This window comes from Peromyscus leucopus, chromosome 1, assembly GCF_004664715.2.
Source record: "Peromyscus leucopus breed LL Stock chromosome 1, UCI_PerLeu_2.1, whole genome shotgun sequence".
Lineage (NCBI taxonomy): Eukaryota > Metazoa > Chordata > Mammalia > Rodentia > Cricetidae > Peromyscus > Peromyscus leucopus.
In genome coordinates, this window is record NC_051063.1 from 160,782,141 (window position 1) to 160,804,223 (window position 22,083).

Sequence of the window (22,083 nt, forward strand, 5' to 3'; positions counted from 1 at the left end):
CTTTCTTTCTTTCTTTCTTTCTTTCTTTCTTTCTTTCTTTCTTTCTTTCTTTCTTTCTTTCTTTCTTTCTCTCTTTCTCTATCTCTCAATCTCTCTCTCTTTCTCTTTTTTTTGTGTGTGTTTGGTTTTTTTTTTTTGTGTGTGTGTGTGTGTGTGTGTGTGTATGGGGGAAGCTGCATCATAAGATGTGTCTATTTTAGAAAGGTTTTAACCTTTGTGGGTTGTGTCTCTGAGTTTCCACCCACTTGCATCCTTATTTGAATATATTATCATTGGATGCAGACCTGTCTTCACAGAGGGAAACTTGAAATAAAGCACTGTAAGGGCTTTCTCTACTGAGGGAGTCTACATAGAAGAATTCAATACATGGTAGGCAAGCCCCTTTACCTCTGAGCCACACCCCTAGCCTTCAAAGAGCTCCAAGGTCTGTTCATTTGTTGCCACTTGAATAGTATTTTTGATAAGCAACTCCTGGGGTTATTTCCCTGCTTCTGAAAAACTGTAAATAATTACAGGATGCTGTTGAGCTGAAGAAAAACTTGAGCCTGTTTCCTGCCTCTGGTGGACATGCTTGGCTGGCTCAGTTATTTTTATTACCTATCAGAAACAAATAGGTGGGAACAGACATCACCCCTCCCCCAGTATCCTTTAAATTCTCACAAGCAAGCACGCCATGGTTGTCAGCCAGGTTCTGTGATCTTTGAGAGGTGCTTTCATCCCTGGTAAATTAAATGATCCCTGGGAAAACCCCTGGGAACATTCCCTTTTGAGATCATGAGAAAGAGACCCAGGACCTGGTCAAAAGTTGCCTCACTCAGTAACAGTAATGACTAAGTTTATTGGTCCCTACCTATCCCCTTGTCCTGCCCTGCCATTAAAGGGGAAAAAAAGAAGAAAAAGAAAAAAATGAAACCTGAACAGGAACTCCTAATAAATGCATAATTATAAACAACATTTTTGTTTTGAATGTGCTAAATAGTACTGTAAATAGGTTTAAAGGATAGCATCCAAACAAGCATACTTTTTCTTCACTTAACTCCAGTGACCGCTTACACAGAACTCCTTGAAGGAGTGTCCTCTTTCATGGACTCTGCCTCCAGCAGTCTCCAGGGAGACACTGAAGCTGGAGTTGCCAAAGAAACTGGGGAGCAGACCGGACAGCAAGCACAAAGAAGAAAAGAGACCATTGGGGAGGCACTTGGTAGTGCAGAGGTCCTGAGCTGAGCATAAGGGAGAGCTGGGGCGTAATGAGGTTTGAGTGGAAGATGGCTCTAGGTGAGCAACTGACTCTACCTGTGCACAGGGTTCAGGCCTTTTGGGGGTCGGACAACCAACACTTTCACAGGGGTCACCTAAGACCATTGGAAAACACAGAGGTTTATATTGTGATTCATAACAGTAGCAAAAATACAGTTGTGGCAATGGAAATAATGATGTGGTTGGGGTCAGCACAGCATGAGGAGCTGCATTAAAGGGTCGCAGCATTGGGAAGGTTGAGAAGCACTGGTCTAGGTAGTCTAGTTAGTGAGTGGAGAGAGCTTAGGCTGCTTGATACATCGGAGACCAGGGCCCCTGAGAGATGATGTCAGCCTGAGGTAATTTTGGTGGTGTTAAGAGGGACAATAGATGCGACAGATTTTTGTTTGTAATTTTGAAGACTCAACCTTCTTCATTAAGGAAATTGAGTGAAAAATTTATTTTGAGAGGCTAATGGGGAAATACGTTCTATCCAGGTTTATGAAAAAAATGATACACTAGGAAAATTCCGTACAGGTTTATTGTTCTAAGTAAAAATTGAGAAAAATTCCATTTTATTTTACTATTCTAACATTTCAAAGTTTCATTGTTTTACCCTTTTGAATGAGCATTATTTGAATTAAATTGCATTTGAAAAAAATGTTAGTCGTTTCATTTAGCCCCACATTCTTAAGATTGATCGTTTATATGCAGCCATAGTTCTCTGTGGTCAGTGTCACTGAAATCCTGGGAGCTCCTCTAAAACAAGACCCTGAAAGCCCGCATCCAGAACGTGTCCCCCGGGCTGGCAGCCTGGGAATCAGCACTTGCAGAGCGGTGCTCATGGCGTGGTCCGCTGTGAGGGCTGCTGCCCCTCAGCTCTCCTTTGCTTCCTGGGTGATGGCCAAGTAGAGGAAGAAGGCGGCACCCTGCTCCTGTGGACTGAACTTTGGAATAGATTAGTCCATCCAGGAGCCAGACTTTGACTCGGGTTAAATAGCCAGATACTAAATGTCAGACTGCTTTGCTGGAGGGCTCAGCCCGTGTCTGTGGACGGAACAGAGGCACAGAGACAAATGTGTTCAATGCGAAACCAAAGCTGATCTGTTTGAAGCCTGCTAAGTTAGCCCCGAGATCCTCTGTCTCGTTTTCTCCTCATTTTAAGTTACCTTTTTGGCTTATCTACTGGTTGAAGATTTGTTTTTGTTTTTTCCCAAGACAGGGTTTCTCTGTGTAGGGCTGTCTTGAAACTCACTCTGTAGACTAGGCGGCCTCAAACTCGAGATCTGCCAGCCTCTGCTTCCTGAGTGCTTGGGATTAAAGGTGTGTTGCCACCATTGCCTGGCCTTTTTTTTTTTTTTTAAGACAGGATTTGTCTACATAGCCCTGGATGTCTTGGAACTTGCTATGTAGACCAGGCTAGCCACGAAGATCCACCTGACTCCACCTACCAAGGCTGATATTAAAGGCATGCACCACTTTGTCCAGCCTACTTTTTTTTTTAAACAATCATGAGTTACTTTTTATTTCCTCTCCCTTTTTCTTGCAAGTTTGTAGGTTCAATAAACAATACTCTTGTTTTTCTAGCCAAAAGACTCACTCAAAACCTCTCCTTTGTTCTGGTTAGCACTTTAGTAAGAGTAGTTAGAACCCTACCCCATTCTTATATCTTTGGCTCAGAAATAGGCAGACCATCCCTGCATTTGGAGCCTGTTGTGAATAAGTAGGTAGTGACTAGAATTGATGGTATTTTGTTAGCTGTGGCATCATGCCATTTCCACATCCCTCCTGTACAGAGGGGGAATTGAAGCTCACAGGAGGGAAGGGGTGGTGTGTCCAGGGTGGAAGTGAGGGAGCCAGAGCCAAGAACAGACGGGATCTGGTTTCTAGTCTGCACTTCTTTGGATCATTGGGTATCTTTGAGGTAGGACAAATTGACTGTAGAGATTAGCTTTGAAGAATAAGAATATAAGAAAATAGAATCCTGGGAGAAGTATTAAATTTTACAAGTCCTTAAATTTGGATTAAACACATTATACCAACTTGATAAGCAACAGCGTTCATGGCAGCCAGGATGGCTTAAGTTAATATTGAATACCCACTTCATATTTTTTAATTAATTTGTTTACTTTCTTTATTTTGAACAACTACCTTTTAAGTGGGAGAGAAATTAGGCCACATAATCATTTTCAAGGGAAATTGTGAAATGTCTGTTATTGAGCGTAACTCAAAGTCCATATCCATCATGGCTCGGGAGGAAGCTTTCTGTCTGGCTTTAGTGCTGGAGCAAGAACAGATGACCCACTAGCTCAGGGCTGGCTGAGTGGCTGTGAGAACAATTCAGAGTAATGATATATGGACATTTAAAGGCAAAGATTAATAGTAATAAATAATAAAGGGCCAGCTTAATAAGCAGGCTTGGCCAAAGTTTGGGTGAAGCTGTTGATGTTTACTGATTGGACTTTTCTTAATAACCATGGTTGTACTCATTGGAGCATTTTCCTAACTCTAGTTAATTTCCCTAACTTTGTCCATTGATGTCGTTTTAGCAGTTCTGGGAAACTAGAGCAGCAGTGTGATGGATCATAATGCTTCCTACATTTCTAAGGGTGCTGTGTCTCCTAGATGGACACACATGTTCTCGTGGGGATGGAGTAGGTGTGCTTTCACCTGTCACAGTTCACAGGTGGCCAGAGGGATTAGTTACAATCATAGCAAGCCAGGTCTTAGTAGTTTTTCTTTGGTGAATCAGTATGTTTAGGCCAGTGGTTCTCAAGCTTCCTAATGCTATGACCCTTTAATATAGTTCCTCATGTTGTGGTAACCCCTGGCAACCATAAAATTATTTTTGTTGCTACTTCATAGCTGTAATTTTGCTACTGTTACGAATTGTAATGTAAATGGTTTTTGGAGATAGAGGTTTGCCGAAGGGGTCACAACCTTGCATGTTGAGAACTGCTGGGCTACGCGATGATTGTGTCAAGAATGAAAAACTGATGCAGGCGTGGGGGTACTTTATTGGATATCTCCGTTTCCAAATACAAGAAACAGATCGAGTAAATGTCAGTAAACTGTCACTTAAGGTTGCTAAAATGTAAAAAGGCAAGTCAACTAATCAACTGAAAATACCCTACCTTAAGAAAATAGCCCATAATAGGTGAAGTCATTGCTAAGTCACCCTGGGAATATTGAATAAGGAACATGCTAGGATCCTAATGGCACCCCAATCCTCATGGGTTCTGCAGATTGAGCGTTGTGATCCATCATTCTAACCTGATTTGATGATTTGAAACACCTTCCTCTCATTGCGGGTGCTCTTCTACAATCACTGAACTTGCTTTTCCATGCTTCCCCCCCCCCCCCCCCCCCCCCCCCCCCCCCCCCCCCGCCCCCACCAGACAGCTCAGATTTCTCCCTGGCAGATTGTCTGAGTGTTACTAGCTCACATGTGCTATCTAATTCGTGCTACGCTTTTGTTTTCCTTCCTTTTTTGATAATCACAGCTAGCCCCAGGTGGGGCTGGCCTTCAGCTTATGGTGCTTCTGAACCAGCTTACCTTTTGAAATTTGGAAACACGGCAACAGTTGGCAGTTGTTTGTGTCAGCAAAACCAATTAATGGTTGCCTGCTGTGTTAGGTCCATGCAAGTTTAATCTTACTTGATCCTGTCATTTCCAATATTTTAATGCAACTTATTTTCTAACTAGGTACATGTGAAGATATTTTGGCAGTTGAGTGTGACCTCTGCTGATCACATTGCTCTGATTTCTACCTGTTCTGTGTTGGCAAAGGAACACGCCCAAATGAGCAAGCTGCCGCAGCCAGCCACTACTCCAGGAGTGAACGGAATAAGTGTCATTCACACTCAGGCACATGCCAGTGGCTTACAGCAGGTTCCTCAGCTGGTGCCCGCCGGGCCTGGGGGAGGAGGCAAAGCTGTGCCTCCAAGCAAGCAAAGCAAAAAGAGTTCACCCATGGATCGCAATAGTGACGAGTATCGCCAGCGCAGAGAGCGGAACAATATGGCCGTGAAAAAGAGCCGATTAAAAAGCAAGCAGAAGGCTCAAGACACACTGCAGAGAGTGAACCAGCTCAAGGAAGAGAATGAACGCTTGGAAGCCAAAATTAAGTTGCTGACAAAGGAATTAAGTGTACTGAAAGATTTGTTTCTTGAGCACGCACACAACCTCGCAGACAACGTGCAGCCCATCAGCACTGAAACTACAACGACAAATTCTGATAACACGGGGCAGTAGATCTCCTTCCAGACAGCACAGCTTTGTGGCTTGAACGTGAGAGGTGCGACCACCCTGCAGCACTTGGTTCAATGGCTGAGCGTGGTCCTGTTCCATGGAGGTTATTTTCTTGGCTCAGCACTGAACAGTTGATTAGCCAGGTAGTTTATCTGGTCTTAAATGATAATGGATTTTTGAAGCACTAAAAGAAAACTTGGGGTTTATGGTTAAAACAAAATTCTTGGACCTTAATATTCTTAATAAATCCTGACTTCCCCAGAAATGCTTCTTTTCTAGGAATGGGAAAATGGAAGGTCATATAGAAGGTTTTGGGTTTTAATGAGACAATACCTTGGATTAAGAAAAGCTGGATTCCATCTGTGTTTTTTGACTTGTGATTTTAGTCTAAATTGTGTATTGTAAATTCTAGGGCTTCAGAAACCAATCATAATTTGGCCCCATTTTATAGTTAGTATAAACCTGTGTTAGCATAATTGGCATTGTTTTTCCCAACAAATACATATTTTTTTAAAATAACTTCAGGCAAAGTAAAGAAACCCCATTCAGGTCACACCAAAGAGGTGGTTAAAAATACAAATTACATTTAGGAAGGAAAGAAGTGTTTTGTTTGTTTTTTCCTCCCTTGTTTGTTTTAAAGGCATAGAGAGAGTGGATTGAACTCTGAGGGTCCTTTGGTTTACTGGATTAGCATTCTCATGTGTCCTTCAAAACCAGCATCACTGTGTGCTGACATTTAGTGTCTGTGCATGCTAGTAAAGGGAGCGTTTGTTTGGAGGGGAGAAAAACCATTTTTTGACAGCCAAGTTAGTAAATAAAATGCCTTGGCTTGATGATACAGACCATGATTTAGAATACTAGTTTATGCTGGGCATGGTGGCACAAGCTTTAGTCTGAGCACTCAGGAGGCAGAGGCAGGAAGATCTCTTGAGTTCAAGGCCAGCCTGGTCTACAGAGTGAGTTCCAGGACAGCCAGGACTACAGAGAAACCCTGCCTCAAAAACAAAAGCAACAAAAAGCAAACAACAACAAAAAGAATACTAATTCTTTTGGTGGAATAACTGCCAACGGGGCCATGCTTTTTAAGGGCAGAGGTTTTTTTTTTGTGTGTGCGCTTGTGTGAAGAGGCACATTTTGGTATTTGATCTCAAATAAATGATTATTAGAAAAATGTATCAACTTCATGCCATCTCTCAAAAGACTAGTCAAAGAAAACTTGAAAGTATAAGGTTTCAATCTTTAATTTATTTCCTAAATCTTTTTATTTTTATTTTTTTGAGGAATTTCTTTTCTAGTTTAGTGAGGTGTTCTTCCAGACTTCATGTGGTGTTGCCTCTGTTTATCCATTAGTATGCTTGTATGTTCTGTATAAATTATTTGAGAGAAAATGCTGATAAGACTCAGGATATTGACTTTTGTGTTGTGAAACTGACAAGCCAGTAGGGTATCTCTAGGGCCTGCTTTTATCAGTGTTGTAGTTTAGATTGTCTTGCACAGTTCAGCTAAAGTTTGTTGGTTCCTGAGATGGTGACTAACACAGGAGTCTTGCATGATCACAGTTTGTGTTGCTGGGAATCTTGTTTGAACATGGTCATTTCTGGTCCTGTTTCCTACTAAGACTTGGTTACTGTAACCTCAGTGTAACTCAGGTTGCTCCCTGAGCGTGGCAGAAGAGTGTGGACTCTGTTCTCCTGTGCAGAAGCTATTGGTGCCCTGCAGCTCAGCATAGCCTTTTAGGGCCACTGTGCCGAAGACAGGAGTCAACACTGTTTTTAGGGAACCAAGAAATGAATGGGGTTTAAAAAAGTTAGGGTCCAGCACCAGTTTACCTTGGTTGGAATAGCCATCTGCTCATAAAGATTGAAAGATGTTTTGTATAACTAACAAGGATGCACCCAAACAATCCTAATCTACCAGCGGATTGATATTATGTAATGAACTTACTGGGAGATAGAGTTAGGTCCTACTTGAACATACAGTAGGCATTCAGACATTGGAAACTCCTACTTCCAAAGACTAGCTTTCACAAATGGACATTCTCGTGGAATTGTGCTCACTGGTGCAAGGACTTAAGCCATTGGGAAGGCAGTGCTCAATATTTCTAATCAGAACATCCACATCAGTCCTACCTGTGCTCTTACCTTTGCAAATCAGATCATTAGCACAAGCAAGCAGTTCCACATAGAACACATCGTTAGCTGGCCTTTGGACTGTCTTACTGAAGGGGAAATGATGTTTAGCTTGATAGAGTTCTCAGTGTAAAATTGAGGGAAACTAGGTTTGGGGAGTGGGTAAGCTTAGGACTTTGGAAATTGTAAAGTTGCTTTTGTAACTGGTTACTGGGGAGCCTTTAGAGTTTGATCTGCCTTGCGGACAGGTCCGGTGGTTTAGGAGTCAAGCTATAGTGTGGACTAGCCACACCTGTGTTACCAGGGATGGGTGCCCTTGACTAGTTTTGGGTACGGAGTTTTGGGTGACTTTGGAATCTTAAGGATTTTACTAAAATATGACCTGGGGTTTGAAATCCAGGTCGTGAGCCCACTCATTTTGTACAGTTCTCAATCTATGAAAGTAGAAACATGTACAGTTTGATAAGAAAGGCAGCGACTCTTAATGTTTCTTACTCCCCGCCCCGCCGTCCCTCCCCCACCGGAGGGCTGAAGCCTCGTGCCTCAACAACCCACGGAGCACCAGGGGTGCTTCGGATGCCTTAGGAATGATGCCTGTGTGTGTGACAGGCTAGGGAAGATTCCATACAGCTAATCAGATCTGCCTCTCAGGAAAAATACTAACTTGTTCTTTTTGTTCCTGGCTTTCAGTTTGTGAGATTACTCTATTTTTTTAAATATAATTTTATTTCTTTCAACGAATTTAAAAATAAATACCTTTGGAACAATGACTGGTTTTCTTTGTGGGTTTCTTTATCTTGGAAGTGAGCAAGAAGTTCATTTGTAATTGGCCCCTAAGAACCTGTAAGGTACCTCCTGCTGCTGTCCTGGGCTGGGGGACGTGGACCAGCAGGCTGCTTTTGCGCAAGTTTGGATTTCCCTGAGTAGACAGTGAAGTAGTTTTCTCTAAACTTGGACTGTATTTTCAGTTGTTTGTAGTTGTTTGGTCTAACTTAAAACTGCATCCTGGAGCAGGGACATGACGAAAGGGGCTGTCTCCTGGTGGTTGGAGCCTATGGTTCCATCTGAGGCCTGTCCCTAACAGTACAGTTTAGAGTAAATACCATCTGTATTTACATGGTACCTGGGTATGGAAGTGAGTTAGCTGCTTTCAGAAATATCGTGAGTCCAGGAAATCAGTTTGAATTGTGTGTTTGAAGGAAAAAAAATAGATGCTTTCCTCTGATTCTTTGAGTCTTTTTGTGTTTGGGGAACTAAGTTCCAATTATTCCATGATTGTGAAAATTGTGTGACTGAGTGTGGTGGTGCACGTTTGTAATCCCAGCATTATGGAGATGAAGGATTTGGGTGGTGGGGACACATGCCGCCTTTAATTCCAGCACTTGGGAGGCAGAGGCAGGCTGATCTCTGAGTTTGAGGCCAGCCTGGTCTACAGAGTGAGCTCCAGGACAGCCAGGGCTCCACAGAAAAACCCTGTCTCAAAAACAAAATAAAAAACAAAAGTTGTAGGTGTGTTCTATCCTACTTCGTTTGAATGAATTAGTTGTGAATTTTTGGTTTTAGTTTTAGTGAGATGTTCTCATGTAGCCAACTCTGACCATCAGCTTGATAAGCAGCCAAGTATGGCTTTGAACTTCCAACCTTCCTGCCTCCACCTCTCAAGTGCTAGGATTACAGGTATGTACCACTACATCTGGTTTTATGTGACACTGGGGCTTGAACCTGGGGCTTTGTGTATGTTAGGTGAGTACTCTACTAACTGAGCTAGAATCTCCCGCTCTAGTTGGAGTTTATTGCTAATAACTTGTATTAGAAAATTTTATACTTTGTGATGAAACCAGGTCTTAATAAAAACACTTTTAGAATGACCAGTTCTTGAAGTGCCTGTACATATCTGAAGAGTATCTTAACTGTACCTTGTGCAATAAAAAAAAAAAAAAAAAAGTCCCACCCCAAATTGTCTTGTGCCACAGCCTGTCCCCTGACTCTTAGCCCTCCCTTTGAAGCAGCTGTCAGGTGCTTTTCTACAGCACCAAGTTCAAGTGCAACTTCAGTGTAGCCCTGGAACCTGCCTGCTTCAGACCCCTGCCACTCAATCCTGTCCAGCTCAGGGGCGGCACCCTCTCCTGCGTGGACTTGATGCCTCATGGTTCTTCCGGGATGGCAGTGTATCACATGCTCTCCAGAACCTCCTCTGCTTCCTAGTCTTGGTATGTGGCCCCTTCCTTCATCCTCTCCATTCTCCTGCCACCTCTTGCAGCTCTTTATGTTTGGAATGCAGCATCTCTTTTCACTTCAAACCCTTCTTGGTCTAGTCTTGCAAGGCCTCTGTATAAGGCCAATCCTGTTATTTTCCTTTCTTTCATTGTCTGAGGCAATACTGATGTACTGTTGAAGCAAAGCTTCAAAGGAGACTTCAGGCCCTGAGCATATGGATTGTGCTCATGTCTCATGGAGTAGATGCTCAGTTAATACTGGGCCCTTCCAGAGTGTGGGGAAGGCTTCAGCACTGTAGAACTTTCTGGAAGGGTCTCTAATCCAATTTTGAAGCTATACAAATTTCTGCAGAAGTTGGAGTGATGGATATAGCTTTAGGAACATGGGATAAAGTTAGCCCAAGTCTACTCATACTGCCGTGCCTCTGATGGGGATGGGCCATCTGTACCAATGAAACCCTAAGATTGGATGTTGTAAACCTAAGAAGTAAATGAGATAAATGGTGCTTTGGGACTGAGATCAGCATTTGTTTCTCTGGTGGCTTTTATTTTCTTGTGGCCACATCATAAGCACTTTTGTGTTATTGCCATAGGAAGAAGTCAATTTCTAGTGAATAAACCCTTTGGTGGCTGCTTGAAAAGTCTCTAGCTTGGACCAGTTTTTTTTTTTCTCCATTACAGCTCCATTTATTTTATTTTTAAACTTCATTTATTTTGGAGTCACGATATATAGTCCTAGCTGGCCTGTAACTCAACAGAGATCAGCCTGCCTGTTTTGAGATAAGGGTCTCGGGTCCCAGGCTGGTCTTAAATTCACTGTGTAGCCAAGGATGACCTTGGATTCCTGATCCTCTGCCTGCAGTCTCCCAGTCCTGGGATCACAGGCATGGCAGTACTAGGGAGGACACCCCACTGAGCCACACCCTGGTGGAACCTTTCTCACTTGCAACCTGGAACTGTATCGATTTTGGAAGCCAGCTCTGGGGGCGGGGCAGGTCCCAGGACTGAGACACACTGTCAAGCAGAGAGGAGGACAAGTGTTCCACCGTGGGCAGGCACAGCTGGGCCCACGAGGCTTGGGATGGAATTGGGTCAGTAGACTATTGGGGGTGGTGGTACAACAGACAGATTGGGTAGCAGGCTCTCCTGTGCGCCACCCTGCTGCTAGGCAGGCAGTGCTGCTGGCCGACGTGCTCCATCTTTACTAGTATAAAAATGAGATCAAGGCCCCAGGACCTCCTACCAAATGCCCTCGTGGTTCTGGTGCCTGCTGGCTTGGGAACCCTGCCAGCAGGAGACAGTGTTGCACTAACTTCAGCAGAATCCCTGGGGCTCAGTGGAAGCTCCTGGTGGAGGACTCTCCTGGGTCTCCCAGACCAGTCCAAGGCAGAAGCAGAGGGCACAGGGCTTTGTGCTCACTCCTGGGAGCAGAGCAGACTCCTGCAGCTGACACCTGGTGAGCCATCTTCTCGCCCATGGCGCTCATGCTCTTCTAGGAAGGAGGAAAGGAAGCTGCTGGGTACAAAGGGCCATTCAGAAAAGCTTTTATTGCAAATTCCATTCTGCACATTGATTGTTTTGGAGAAGACACAAGTGCATCTTTCCTGAGCACATGGATATAAATGGCAGCAGGAGAACTGAGTTGTGACTTAAGAACAGGATTTTTTTGAATCAACAGAGTCAGTCATTTAAGCAAAGTCAAGGTTAGGGATGTGATCTTGGAAACGGCAGTGATGGTTTTGTAGGATCGAATGTGAGCTCCAGGATCTGATTGCTGATGGGGTGCCATGAGCAGGCTGACATCACAGAGAAGGTTCACAAGGCGCTGGCTCTACTTTGGGCCAGAGGAGGTTGTAAAGGCCTTGTCACAGCCTGCCATGCATGCTTCAATTTCCTCCACGGTCCTCGGGACACAGGTCAGCAGCTCCATGCCACTGTTAGTCACGACAACATCCTCCTCGATACGGACCTGTGTCACACAGACAGGATGCCATCATGTCCCTGCTGCCTTAATTTGTCACATTAGTGCCAACCTGCTCCAGCTTGACTGCTACCTGGGGGAAGCTCTGAGGGATGGGGCTAGTCTCTGTGACAGGACAGACTGGTCTCAGAGCCTCTGGGGAAGACATAGGGGGAGGCTTCTGTGTGGTCCTTTGCTTACACTGTGTGCTCCCATGGAGCCTCTGGGACTGGTAGGCTTTTTGAAGAATCTCTTCCTGTTGAGAGGCAAGGTATCTGTGACAGCCCACATAATAAAGGGGGTGGCCAGGCCTAAACAGTCACCTGCCCTTCCACCTTTCTCCGAGGCACCAGTGGGGTGGTGGACATTCTGGGAATAAGAATGTGGGGCCCCCAGCTACTCACCCCACCAAAGTTGCGGAAGCGCTGCAGGACCTCGTGGTTGAAGAAGCAGGCTTGGGCTGGGTCTGCCAGAGCCTGGTCCAGGAGGTGGTCGATGAAGTAGATTCCCGGCTCCACGGTCAGCACCATGCCTGGCTCCAGGTGCCTTGCTGTGCGCAGACTCCGCAAGCCAGGCTCATCAATGCGCTCTACACCCTGGAGAGAGAGACGGAACCCAACTGAACACCCCAAGGCTGGCTACCAGGATTGAGAGGCAGCCAGACAGGATTGGCTCCAGCCCCCTGGGTTCTTCTGACTAGAGTGTATCCAGCCCAGTCTGACCACAGGAACCCTCTGCCCTCTGTCCACACCTGTATTCAGGGCATTCTGACCCTTGGCTACCCTCAGATCTGCCTTCAGGACATTGCTAATGCACACACACAGGACCAAGCTGCCAGGTAGGCCCACAGGGTTGGCTGGGTGTCTGGCTGCCCTCACTCAGGCCCTTCTGCAGGTCAGAAGCTAAACCAGGGAAGCCAAAAAAGCTCTTAGGGGGGTGCATGGCCTGCAGGCCTTCCTCGTCATATCTTCCAGGACTGGAATGGCTCCTGCAGGTCAAGTTGGCCTTTTCAGTAGAGAAAGGGACAGGCTATCAGGACGGGCCTGTTACCACCCGTACTGGCATGTAAGTGCCTGTTTGTGTCCAGCCTACACCTGGGCCCTCGGGAACAGCCCTGTGACCATCGAGGGTGCTAGTGATCACTGCTTTCTGCTGCGATTCTGCCCTGCTCCTCCAGCTCCCCAGGGCCGTCATCTGGCCTGTGGCCAGGGCCTCTGAGCAAGTGGGCAGCAGAGTAAGCTTTCTGGTCAGGATCTGAGTTTGCCCTGCCCTACTTGTGGCTCCTCCAAGGACGCCCAGCTGCTGGAGACGGAGCTGTCATTTCTGACTGTTTGGGGGCCAAGAACATCAGTCTTCAATTAGTGGTTCACGTAAGGTAACCAGAAACAGGCTGGCTTGGCCTCCAAGCCTGGGCACAGCAAGGAGGTCTGTGACTGGGATTCTGTGAGGGTAGGGACAGCCACTGTGACCTGGTGTGAGCAGGCAGGATGAAGGTGAGGATGGGACACAAAGGACCCTGCCTCTTGTGGGCCACGCTCTGGAAGAACCCCGGCTGGCCATTGTTAGCCTTGCAACACTAGCCTCTGGACCAACAGGCGCAGAGGCTGTGGGGGAGGAGGATGCTCCTCAGAAGGCCCCAGGCCTCTGCTCAGGTGGGAGGTGCCTCTTGGGTTTGTGTGTGTGTGTGTGGGGGGGGTGGCAGCACACTGGAACTCAGGGGTTTGAGCATGTTTGGTGAGTTGCCACTGAGCTCACACCCAGTAGGCACATTCGTTCCATCCTGTTCTGTGGGTGCGGAGAGGGTACAGCTTCCTGCCACTTAGGAAAGTTTAGAATCATTACTCCAACTGAGGTTAGGGGAGACTAGAGGGGATACCTGTCTGAGCAGCTGCTCTGGGTCTGCTGGGTTAGGGGATGTGAGCTGGTCCAAGTGACCTACAGGCCAAGGATGGGGTGCCAGCTATGTTAGGGTGTCAGCTATGCTAGGGGTGTCCATGCCTGCTGCTCTGCCTGGGCAGAGGGGGCTCTGAGAAGAGACCCAGATGTGTCTGGAGGCCTGAAATAAACGACTTTTATAGGAAAAGCCATATTTTTTCCACAGTGTTTATCTGTCAGAAGAATAGACTGAGCACAAAGGGCTGCTTACTGGAAAAGATGAAAACAGTGTGCTGCCAATTCTCTTTGGTGGAAAAAAGGACTTTGGCGACTAATGAATAACGAACCTCAACTAACAATGTCTGGAAGGGCCTGCTCTTGGCTCCCTGCACACAATAGGATGGACAGAAATTAGGAAATTAAAACTGATTTTGTTTCTCCAAATTTAACTGTTTACACTTGAGAAAAAAATAATTGAATAATAATGCTTCTCTTGAGCAATCCCCCCCTTCCCCCAAAATCATTCTTAGTGCTTTCAAAATACCCCACAGCCAAGAGGCTGGGTCTAGTCTTGGCTAACTGGCTGGTGGGCCCCAGGGAGTGCATAATTGCACAATCCGCCCCCTGCACGGTGGGCACCAGGCCAGGCTGGGCAGCAGGAACAGGCCCTGAGGGGCTGTAGCCACCTGCCCAGTAGGGCTGCCCAGGAGCCCTTAGGCACCCACTGGGTGGTCCTCCGAGCTGTCAGTAAGAGGAGAGGGAGCCCTGTCTGAAGATGCCCTTCAAGCCTTCCTCTCCTGCCAGAGGCCCAGGAGGCAGAGGGTGAGCCAGCTAGGGCACTGGAAAGGGATCTGCTGCCGAGCTTCTAGGGGCTGGAGCAAGCTGGAGTGAAGGACACGCAGGGTTTGCGGGAACTCTGTCCCTATCTCGGGGAACCTTTGCACAGATGCTGTCACAGCTGTGTCTTGAGGCCGTGCAGGCAGAGGCACCACCCCAAGTCTGAAGTCTGTGCAGCCGCTGGGGAGGATCACTCACCGACCCACCATGCTGTGTCCAGGGACCCCCAATTCCTGTGTGTCAGAGAGAGACCCACCCTCCTGTTTTCCTACATCTCCAGCAACATCCCCTCCCCCCCAAACCCACCTCACTCTATCCCAGTAAGGGCCGGCTCAGGGAGACCAGTGTGCACACTGACCTCAGGGTAGCCTCCCACGTCGTGCACATCTAGGCCCAGGAAGTGGCCGAGCCCATGGGGCATGAACACTGCCCCCAGGTGGACCTGGAGCATGGCATCCACACTGCCACTCAGGAGGCCAATGCGGGTCAGCTCCTCCAGATGAATCCGGTCAGCCAGCCGGTGCATGTCAGGCCACCAGACACCTGTGGTTAGGGAGAGGCCGTGATAAGCCAGCGCTCTACAGACCAAGGGGTGAGAGCCCAGACTGAGGTGGGCCTGAAGTGAGGACAGGGGTGCATGCTGGGGACTGAGTGGATCCAGACAGCCTTGGAAGCTCAGGATCCCGAGACTGCATCATACAAGCTTCTGCCACCCAAAGACAGGCCTGGCTATGTCCTCTCAAGCGCAGAAGCGAGTGACTCAGGCCTCACAGAAGGCGTCAGCCTGGGCTTTGCTGCTGGAGAGGGGCAGGGAAGGCCTGTGGCCTGGGCGAAGGCAGGCCTGCCCATCCCAGAACGGCGGACTCAGTCTGGAAGCTGCTGTGGGAACACAGGTTTTGGGGTGAAGGAACAGCTGGCCTGGCCTCATCCTCAGGTGGGCAGGGGTCTGGAACCATTCCCATGGTTGCCTGGATGGCTAAACCCAGGCTGCTAATCAAATTCATCTCTGCCCCATGTTTCTGCGGCAAAGGTCACTACGGAGCCTCCTGTGCTGGCTAGTTTTATGCCATCTTGACACAGGCTAGTTATGTGAGAGCAGAGAACCTCAATCAAGAAAATGCCTCCTGGGACTGGACCTGCCTGGACTGAGTCTACCAGGTTGATCGCAGTCCTCGGGGGAGGCTTTGCCCTGGAGGAGGTGGGAATGGGGGGGGGCTGGGGGTAAGGGAAAGGGGTGAGGGGGGAGAACAGGGGAACCCGTGGCTGATATGTAGAACTGAATGGTATTGTAAAATAAAATAAAAGGAAAAAAAATAAAAGAAAAAGAAAATGCCTCCATAAGGTCAGGCTGCAGGGAAGCCTGTAGGGCACTTTCTTAATTTGTGATTGATGTGGGAGGGCCCAGCCCACTGTAGGTGGTACCATCCCTGGGCTGTGGTCCTGGGTTCCATAAGAGAGCAGGCTTTGTAAGCCATGAGGAGCAAGCACCCTCCATGGCCTCAGCATCAGCTCCTGCCTCCAGGTTCCTGCCCTGTTTGAGTTCTGCCTTGGCTTCCTCAGTGGACTGTGATTCTGGACGTGTAAGCCAAATAAACCATTTTCTCCCCAAGTTGCTTTGGGGGTGCTTTATCACAGCCACAGAAACCCTAAGACACCTCCCGTGCACATGGCCTCAGGGGCCAGACAGGCTTTGTGGATCTGAGGCTTAAGGACCAAGCCAATGAGCACTGCTTCGACTAACAAGCCCTGCAGGGCCTCGGGCAGATCGGGCTGCCCTGCCTGCTATGCAGTCTCCTTCAGCTCCTCTCCTCCAGGGAGAGCACCCCACAAGGACCTAGGCCCAGGTCACAGTCAGAGGGTAGAGGACAGCACTGACCCCCCTGCCAGGTCAGTGTTAGTCCTATGAGTGGAATGTCAACCCCCAAAGGCCTCCCTGCCACCACATCACCCTACCCCTTGATGAACAATGCCGTAAGAGGGGATGGTGGGGAACCCTACATAATTCAAGGTTCTACAGCAGTGGTTCTCAGCCTGTAGGCCACAACCCCCCTGGGGGTCAACCCTTTCACAGGGGTTTCATCAGATATTTACATTACGGTTCATAACAGTAGCAAAATTACAGTTATGAAGTAGCAACGAAATAATGTGATGGTTGGGGGTCACCACAGCATGAGGAACTGTGTTAAAGGGTCGCAGTGTTAGGAAGGTTGAGAACCACTATCTACAGGATAATGAACCGGAAAGGGCCAGGCCCAGAAGCTCCATGGCTGACAGAAGGCTGGCAGGACAGGGTCTTGCAGAGGGGGTGAGGCTGCAAGGCTGGTTCAGGGTGCTGTGACCCATGGCCCAAGTTGTATGTGTGGAGAGGTGGACGAAGTTTGGCTCTGAGGTGGAGCCAGCCTTCCTAGTCTAGAATCTGCTAGTGGGCAAGCCTGGGAGCTTCTGGTTATTGCTGCCTCATTATCTGGGGCCCTCCAACCCAGTCTGTATTTGTGAATGGTTGGCATTTCAGAAGTGGAGGCCGGGCAGGTGGAGCCTCTGCTGTCACTCACATGCTGTGACCTGAGCAAGCTGTCCTAAGTCCCTGATCTACAGGTGCTGTCTGTCCCTGTCCAAGAGCCCCAACGCTGGCCCAGGAAGAGGCCTAGTCTGGCATGTCCAGCACCAGCCACTAATGATCTATCATCTACGACCAGCCAGAGCCTGGTTTCAGGACTCTGGCCACAGTGCTCTAGCTGTGTGAGTCAAGTCTACCCCACTCTGGCTGCTGTTCTTCCCTAAGAGCCAAGTGGCCAAGCCTGGGGACCTCCAGAGACCAGGTTACCTTCTGCTCTAGAAGCACACAAGGTCTTCCCCCGTTACACTGGGGCCTGGGCCTTGGTTAAGCTAGCCTTGTTGGGTGGTGGGTGGCGTCCCAGCATCAATGTTGCCCCCCCTAAAGACACCCTCCTCACTGCTGCTCCTTGTACACTCCCTGACACAGCAGCTTAATTGCTTCTCATGTATCTCCACCAGAATAGTGGTGTCCCCCATGACACCCCAAGACTTGGCTTTGCAGAGCATGTGCTCCCCCAGGTCTCTGTGCTCTGAGTTCAGATTCTACAAGTGTCCAAAGAGCTGTGCTCACTCAGCTTCCGGCCAGCCCAGCCCAGGGAGCTTAGAGAAGGCTGCTTTCCCTTCCTTTGCCCCAGGAGTGGCTGGCTCCAGCCTCGCTTGCAGGCTGATTTCAGTGGTGGACCCACAGGCACGGCTGGGCCTCGACTGAGAAAGGGCATCAGGTAGACCCCATGCTTCATGGTGGCTCCTAGGGGTGGGATACTGGCACCCAGCCCAACATAGGGCCCGAGCCCCTGTCCTGCCTCCATCCTCCTTGCCAGACACAGCTCTCTTGGCTCTAAGTGCGGCTTTCTTTCTGCCTGTGTGTGGTTAGGTTGTGACGGTGACTAAACCTCCAGTGACTTGGCCTCAGCATCTGGCATGGATGGTGGTTACAACCCCTGTGGCTGGAGCGGGCCCCTGAAGTATGTGAAGGTTGCCCTCCTCTGGCAAGGGTGAGGCTGGGCACAAACCAGTCCTGGGCTGGGAGACATCCCTGGATCCCCAGCAGTCCCATACTAGACATAAAGTACTCTATATGGATTGGATGAATGTTGCCTTGCTCTCCTACCTCATCCCATTCATGTGGCTAACTCTTACCCTGGCTTTCTGGAAATAGCATTATCCCTGGATCCCTACCCACTCTCCTTCGACAGAACCCCTGGATATTGCTCAGAGGCATCAGGGAGACTGGTGGGCCATGGTAGCAGCATCTCCCCACTCCTGGGGGGGGGGTCAGCTTGACCAGGGTGTCAGCTGACGAGGCCATACCCCTCCTGTGGTCTCACCTATCTCCCTGTGTGCTTCCCACCTGCAGCTCCCTGGGGCCAAGATGCTTCTCCCTATTCCTCTTCATCTTGGGCCCCTGAGGGACTTCCTCCAGGAAGTCCTCTCTGGTTGCCCCTTCCTGGCCTACCAGAGCCAATCCATGACAGCCCAGCAGAGTGGCATAGGGTAGGGTTCTAGCCTGGCTCGGTGCCTGGCACTTGCTAAGTGTGAGGAGTAAGCAAAGTGCTAGCCTTCCCTATGGCTCTGCAGCAGCTAGTACTAGAAATCCAGAGTCCTGGATTCATGCGTGACCTGCACCCCACTCTGAATTCAGAGCCCAGGATGGGAAGAGTATCCTAGAGCTAAGCACCTACTTAAGGAGCTCCGAGAGGTGCCAGTTCCCATGCCCAGGCTCCAGGATGGGTTTCTGCTGGCCCCTGCTCCACCTGGCCTCCCTTACTAGCACTCCAGTGGGCCTGGAGCCTGCTGCTGTGGGAGCCAGGGAGGCCTCTTAGAGCTTCAGCAGCATCCATCACAGCCCCAGGCTTCCTGCCCAGACTGTGACAGCCCTGGGGGGCTCCCCAGCCAAGCCAGGAAGGCAGCAGATCCCCCTTACCTACCCCCAGGGTACTTGGTCAGACAAAGAGCTCACTTCATATGTGGACAATGGCCCTCACGGGATGGTTGATGTGGGAGCCAGGCCTGTGGGGTGTGGGAGCAAAGGCATAAAGCCCAGGTCTCAGGGCAGGCCCTGGGAGCTGCAGTGAGCTAGCTGCATGGCAGGCCAAGCTGGCATCAGGCCCAGGGCCTCTAGCCCAGCCCACCCTGCAGTATCTACTTGGGACCCTGGGGACTCATTCACCCTTCAGAGGGGCAGGAAGCAGCATGTGTCCAGGCTGCAGGCGCCGTGATGCTGCTGATGAAGCGGAGGCGGAGCCGTCGTGTGCACACTTCCTGAAGCTCTTCCCTCTGCACTCTGGGAGCACCCACGCAAATGCTTGGAGCTGGGCAGAGAGAACAGGGAGCTTGCCCTCATCCTGCAACCAGTGTGAGTGGTGAACACTGGACCCAAGATAGCCCTCCCAGGTCTGGCTCCTGCAAAGGGCACCACACGAGGTGACATGAGGTCCCTGTACCATTGATGGCACAACCCCCATATTCCTCACCATCTCTAAGGACAAGGGTCAATAGGAAATCTAGCAACTTCATCCTCCCCTGCCTGCCTGCCTGTCAGGGTAGGAGAGAGCCAGGAAAGGTGACCCCGCGCCCCAGGTCAACAGAGGACGGATGAAGTCAGTGTGTGACGCTGACCTGTGTTCCTCCTACTCCACCTGGTCATCACCTATGTTCCTCTCAGGCTCACTCTTCGAACAGGAGTACTGCTGGTCACTGACAGCTAGCCCTGCCTCTGTCCCAACACATACCCAACTCAAACTGCAGGGGCCTGAAGCAGGAGCAGAGCCAGGGGAGGAGCAGGGCTGGCTCTCATAGTTAGGGCCACAGCAGCCTTCATCACCAGCAGCTCAAGGTGTGTGCTGTGAGGGCAGATTGTGGCTGGGCAGGATAAGAAGAAATGGTGGGTCCCGGGAGGTGACTGAACCAATGAGCCCTGGCAGGATTGAAACTTCAAGACCCAGCTGGGTGTGGTGGCACACGCCTTTAATCCCAAAGTGGGCAGTCTGTATAGTGTGGGCATTGGCCCTGAGACACCAAAGCCACTCGGAACTTGGACTCCACCCAGCCAGCACCGATGGGCAGTGTTCTCCCAGGTGCTAGAACAGCCTGCCCATACTCCTGCATCCTCTCCAGTGACCTCCCTGGCAAAGCTGACCGCCACCCTTGCTCTCTGAGTGACAGAGGCTGCTGCTCCTTTTGGCCCAGGACAAGGAGCCAAGGCCTGCATTCTTCAATCCCCTGGGGCTGCAGCTGCTGGTCCATGTGTGTTCTGACCATTCTCGTTCCTGCCTTTCCCCTGGGCGTCGTTGTGTGATTTCCTGCCTGTCTTTATTTATTCTTCCTTGGAAGGTCTCAGGAAGCAGCCAGGCAGTCTCAGCAGGGCGTTTGTCTTGGCTCAGAAGCTAAACCCACAAACCAGGGGCAATTCCACTGAGATGGGCAGGGGGCTGGCTCCCACTGCCAGTTCACCACTATGGTGAGGCGATCTGTCCCCATGCTGAGTTCTGAGTGAGCACAGGACTCTGAACCCTGGAGGCCAGCCTACACTGTGTAACCAGACAATACTCCAGCTCTGCCCTAGTGGACCCTCAGAGTGTCACACTCTATTGAAAACAGCCGGGGCTGTGTTCCACCCTCCCACAAGGACTCTTCAAGCCACCAGCATGGACTCACCTAGGCCAGGTCTGTGCCTACAAGAGCCCAGCATTAACAAGAGTGGACTTTAGGGAGGCTCTGCCCCATGTAGTCTGCAGGGGTGGACTCAGAGGAGCTGGGTCTGGATGCTCCAGCCTAGTGGTTGCCCCAAGTAGTCCGCATAGCCAGGGAAGGTGACCAGGTGGGTGTGGCCATCCAGCCAAAGGCCTCCCTGAGTACAAAGCGGGGTGCAGCTTTGTAAGCCTGGCCATTTTCTGGACAAATGGAGTGGGCTGAGGGGGGCTACTGTGTTGGCCAAACTGCTAATGGTGGTGGCGATGTCCAGTGCCAACAAGCTTTGCAGTGGCCAAGACTCAGGTAGCATGGAAGAAGGGAAGCCTGGCACTCCCAGGTGAGCAGATGGAGACACCGCCGTGCTGACAGGCAGGATGCCCTCTCCCGTTTGCTCTCCTCGCATCCACTCCTCTCTGAGGCCTAGCCCCTCCTCCAGCCTCCACTGTGGCACGTGGCAGACAATCCCAGGCCCTTCTTCCTTGTGCAGAGGTGGGGGTCCACAGGGCTCACTCCACACTCCCATGATGCCTGCTGCTTTCTCATGACACATGAGGGTGGCTGGGCTGAGGTTGGCCTTGGAGCTCTGCTTTGGCCAGTGGGGACAGCCTTTTCTGGCCAGCACCTGCATTCCACTGCCGCCTGGAGAGGTTTGAAGATACTACCCAACGTGATAGGGCCACCGCCAGCTCAACCCACGGAAAGACACAGCTGTCTGCAGAGAATGGCCTGAGGTCATCATCTCAGATGCTGGATGGCAGAGACCTCAGCTTATCACAGGGACTGTGACCAGTGGAGGGTTCTCGGGGAAGGTGGCCCAGTTTCCTGGTGGAGTGGCAGTAGTACACATCATGGGAGACAACACTAGACCCCACCTTCTCAGCCAAAACTATACACTTAGAAATACTGATCATTTAAATGTCACAATGTTCAAAAGGAGCAGAAATGCTTGCCTGTGGTGTAAAGAGAGGAAGAACACTGTGCCCCTTAGGTGGCCGCTCCGCTGACTTCAGTTTTAAAAGGGGCACAGCAAACATGCTCTCCAGCTCCAGCTCCCTCCAGTGGCTCAATCACAGATATTGAGAGCCCAGGTCTTACAGTGTCCTCTGACTCAAAGGGACTGGAGGGCCACACTGCCCTGTGTGGGTCTGACTTCCCCGTGCCTGGCACTGCCTTGTCTAGTGCTCAGAGGTACTGTTGTTTTTAGGCTGCTTGCTGTGCCCTGCGCAGCCCAGTGAACCAGTCGGTACTGCTGCCCATAGGGAGGCTTTCCTTTCCCATTTCCCGGGTCTTCCTCGTGGGCACACCGACTTCCTGTCAGGCTCTGGTCCT

General features: G+C 49.7%; 2 protein-coding genes across 4 annotated transcripts in view; one reads left to right on the forward strand and one right to left on the reverse strand.

The window, feature by feature from the left end:
• Positions 1-282: 282 nt before the first annotated feature.
• On the forward strand, positions 283-6,159 carry Cebpg (CCAAT enhancer binding protein gamma). 3 transcript variants are annotated; one of them, XM_037199444.1, is made up of 3 exons: positions 283-641; positions 1,043-1,275; positions 4,943-6,159. In XM_037199444.1, the coding sequence occupies exon 3, from the start codon at positions 5,039-5,041 to the stop codon at positions 5,489-5,491; it is 453 nt and encodes a 150-aa protein (XP_037055339.1). In that variant the 5' UTR covers positions 283-641; positions 1,043-1,275; positions 4,943-5,038; the 3' UTR covers positions 5,492-6,159. The 3 variants fall into 3 exon arrangements, with proteins under 3 accessions (XP_037055339.1, XP_037055341.1, XP_037055335.1); XM_037199446.1 differs by having other exon boundaries at positions 1,058-1,275; XM_037199440.1 differs by having other exon boundaries at positions 283-1,275.
• Positions 6,160-11,360: 5,201 nt separating this feature from the next.
• The window catches only part of Pepd (peptidase D), a 135,839-nt gene continuing 125,116 nt past the window's right edge, over positions 11,361-22,083 (reverse strand). Inside the window, exons 13-15 of the mRNA XM_028877780.2 lie at positions 14,864-15,048; positions 12,198-12,389; positions 11,361-11,802 (exon numbers count right to left, since the gene is read on the reverse strand). Coding sequence (XP_028733613.1) covers positions 11,665-11,802; positions 12,198-12,389; positions 14,864-15,048 — 515 coding nt within the window. The 3' untranslated portion in view covers positions 11,361-11,664. The remainder of the gene's footprint in view (positions 11,803-12,197; positions 12,390-14,863; positions 15,049-22,083) is intronic.